Source organism: Montipora capricornis, chromosome 7, assembly GCF_036669925.1.
Source record: "Montipora capricornis isolate CH-2021 chromosome 7, ASM3666992v2, whole genome shotgun sequence".
NCBI lineage: Eukaryota > Metazoa > Cnidaria > Anthozoa > Scleractinia > Acroporidae > Montipora > Montipora capricornis.
In genome coordinates this window covers 430,486-432,985 of record NC_090889.1, presented here as the reverse complement: position 1 = coordinate 432,985, position 2,500 = coordinate 430,486, and the positions used below count along the sequence as shown (strand labels likewise).

The following is a 2,500-nucleotide window of genomic DNA, read 5'->3' as shown; positions in this document are numbered from 1 at the left end:
TGTTCTTTTCTTGGAGGTCTTGGCCTCCCTCCTCCGCAGCTCTCCTGGGATTGAGGGGTTTTTCCTTCCTGGTGCAAGAGGACTGCAGGCATTTGTTCGCCTGTATGCTGATGACACCACGGCGATCCTCAGAAATCTTCGATCCTTGACTAACCTTTTTGATTGCGTCAGCGTTTATGAAAATGGTTCTGGCGACAAGCTTAATCGTAGTAAAACTGAAGCAATGTGGTTAGGGGCCTGGAGAAGTCGTTCTGACGAGCCACTTGGCCTCACTTGGGTTAAGAAAATGAGGGTCCTTGGTGTCATCTTCGGCACTATCTCTACCGAACATTTGAATTGGCAGCCCAAGCTTGAGAAATTGGAGAAATCCCTAAATCTCTGGAAATCTAGGTCCTTGTCCTTGCCTGGCAAGGCTCTTATTATTAATATGCTTGGCTTAAGTAAGCTGGTTTACCTGGCCAGAGTTCGCACTGTCCCAGCCTGGGTCACTGCACGTGTTACTGCTTTGATTTGTCCCTTCCTCTGAGGTTTATGGATGGAATCTGTCAGCCGTAATACCTTCTTTTTGAAACTGAAGGACGGGGGTATTAACGTCATTAGCCTCCCCTTAAAGGCCCAGGCCTTAAGACTGGCGGGGATGGCTTTTGTTTCAATTCTCCCGAGAAGTCTAGCTTTTTTATGCTTAAGTACTTTGTTGGTCGCCGTTTATCTTGTCTGCGTACCGAATGGCTTTCTTTGCGCGATAATTCTGCTCCTAGCGCTGTCTTCCCGACTCCTTTTAACGAGGCCTCTTTGGATACCTTGTCAAGGGTGGGTGACAGCGCTCTAGTTTTTAAGGTTCTCTATAAGAAACTCCTGTCCGTTGAGTCATCCCCGCCAATCCTACATTCGTTTTCTCTGCAAATTCCGAGTGTTGATATTGTTTCTAACATTTTGTCGAAAATTGATGAAAAGAAAGCCACCGGTCTTGATATGATTCCGAGTAAATTGTTGAAAATGGCTGCTAATATCGTCGCACCCTCTCTTACTTACCTCAATATTCTCAAAGTCTATTCTAAATGGAATATATCCAAACGATTGGAAAACGGCCAAAGTGACTCCACTTTTTAAAAAGGGCATTAAATCTGACCCTAACAACTACAGGCCAATATCTGTAATCCCTATAATTTCGAAAGTTTGCGAAAGAATTGTTTATAATCAACTTTTCCATTATCTAGATGTTAACAAATTGCTACTGGGTTGCCAATCAGGGTTCCGTTCTCTACATAGTACGCTCACGGCTTTGCTTGAGGCAACAAATGCTTGGTCAGTAAACATCGACAATGGCCCTTTAAATGGCGTTGTCTTTATTGACCTTACTAAGGCATTCGATACCATCGATCATGAGATCATCTTGCGTAAGATGTCATATTTGGGTGTCGATCAGGCGGCCATAAAATGGTTCTCGTCGTACTTAAGTGGCCGAACCCAAAGATGTATTGTCAGTGGCAAACTATCATCTACTCGTACCCTTGGGTCCTTTGCTATTTTTAATTTACATTAATGATCTTCCCAACTCCCTGAGGGGCGCCGTACCAAGAATGTTTGCCGATGACACCAACCTTACGTTATCTGCTAAAACGTTAACAGAACTTAAGCTAGCTCTAACCCCTGAATTAAATAACCTTAGCAGTTGGCTGAAAGCTAACAAGCTCAGTCTAAATGTTGCTAAAACTGAGGTAATGATTATTGGATCAAGACAAAGGCTATCTGCCCAGTGTGACGATGTAGTAATCAGAATTGATGACCAAATTATCAAGAGAGTCGTTCAAACCAAATCCTTGGGTCTTACCATATAAGCTCACCTCTCTTGTGGTAAACACCTTTAAGAGATTTGCAAGAAAGTCTCTTCAGCTATAGGCGCCCTAAAAAGTGTGCGGCCGTTTATAACCAAAGAAACTGCAATTCTAATTTATAACACCTTAATTATGCCTCATTTTGATTACTGCAGTCCCGTCTGGGACTGTTTGAGTGGTTACTTGAGTGATAAGCTCCAAAAATTACAGAATCGCGCAGCCAGAGTTATTACTAAATCACCCTTTGATGCGAGCTCAAACCACCTTCTTTCCACCCTCAGCTGGGAGAGGCTATCTCTTCGCCGAAAGAAACAAAAGCCTTAATGATGTATAAAACCATGAATGACCTTGCTCCGGATTATCTACAAAGTCTTTTCTCTCAGCGTCACTCTGCTTACAACTTAAGAAACTCTGAGGAAGGCTGACCCTGTCCAAACCAAGCACCAATTATTTGAAACGAAGCTTCTCTTACAGCGGGGCCATGCTATGGAATAACTTGCCCAAAAACTCAAAAAATGCTGCATCCGTTGAGCATTTTAAGCGAAATATCAAGAAGGTAGCTGATATATCGGATTCCAACACGGCAATCATGTAAAGCAGTTGTAATTAGTTTTAGTTTTTAACTTAAGCCTAACTGATGATTTTCCGTGTTTAAATAAAGATTT

General features: G+C 42.6%; 1 protein-coding gene across 1 annotated transcript in view; it reads left to right on the top strand.

Annotated features, from left to right (window-relative positions):
* Positions 1-2,500, top strand: part of LOC138057688 (uncharacterized) — a 42,233-nt gene that overhangs the window by 5,978 nt on the left and 33,755 nt on the right. The window contains exon 2 of the mRNA XM_068903620.1: positions 40-440. Within this exon, the coding sequence (XP_068759721.1) occupies positions 40-440 (401 nt within the window). The remainder of the gene's footprint in view (positions 1-39; positions 441-2,500) is intronic.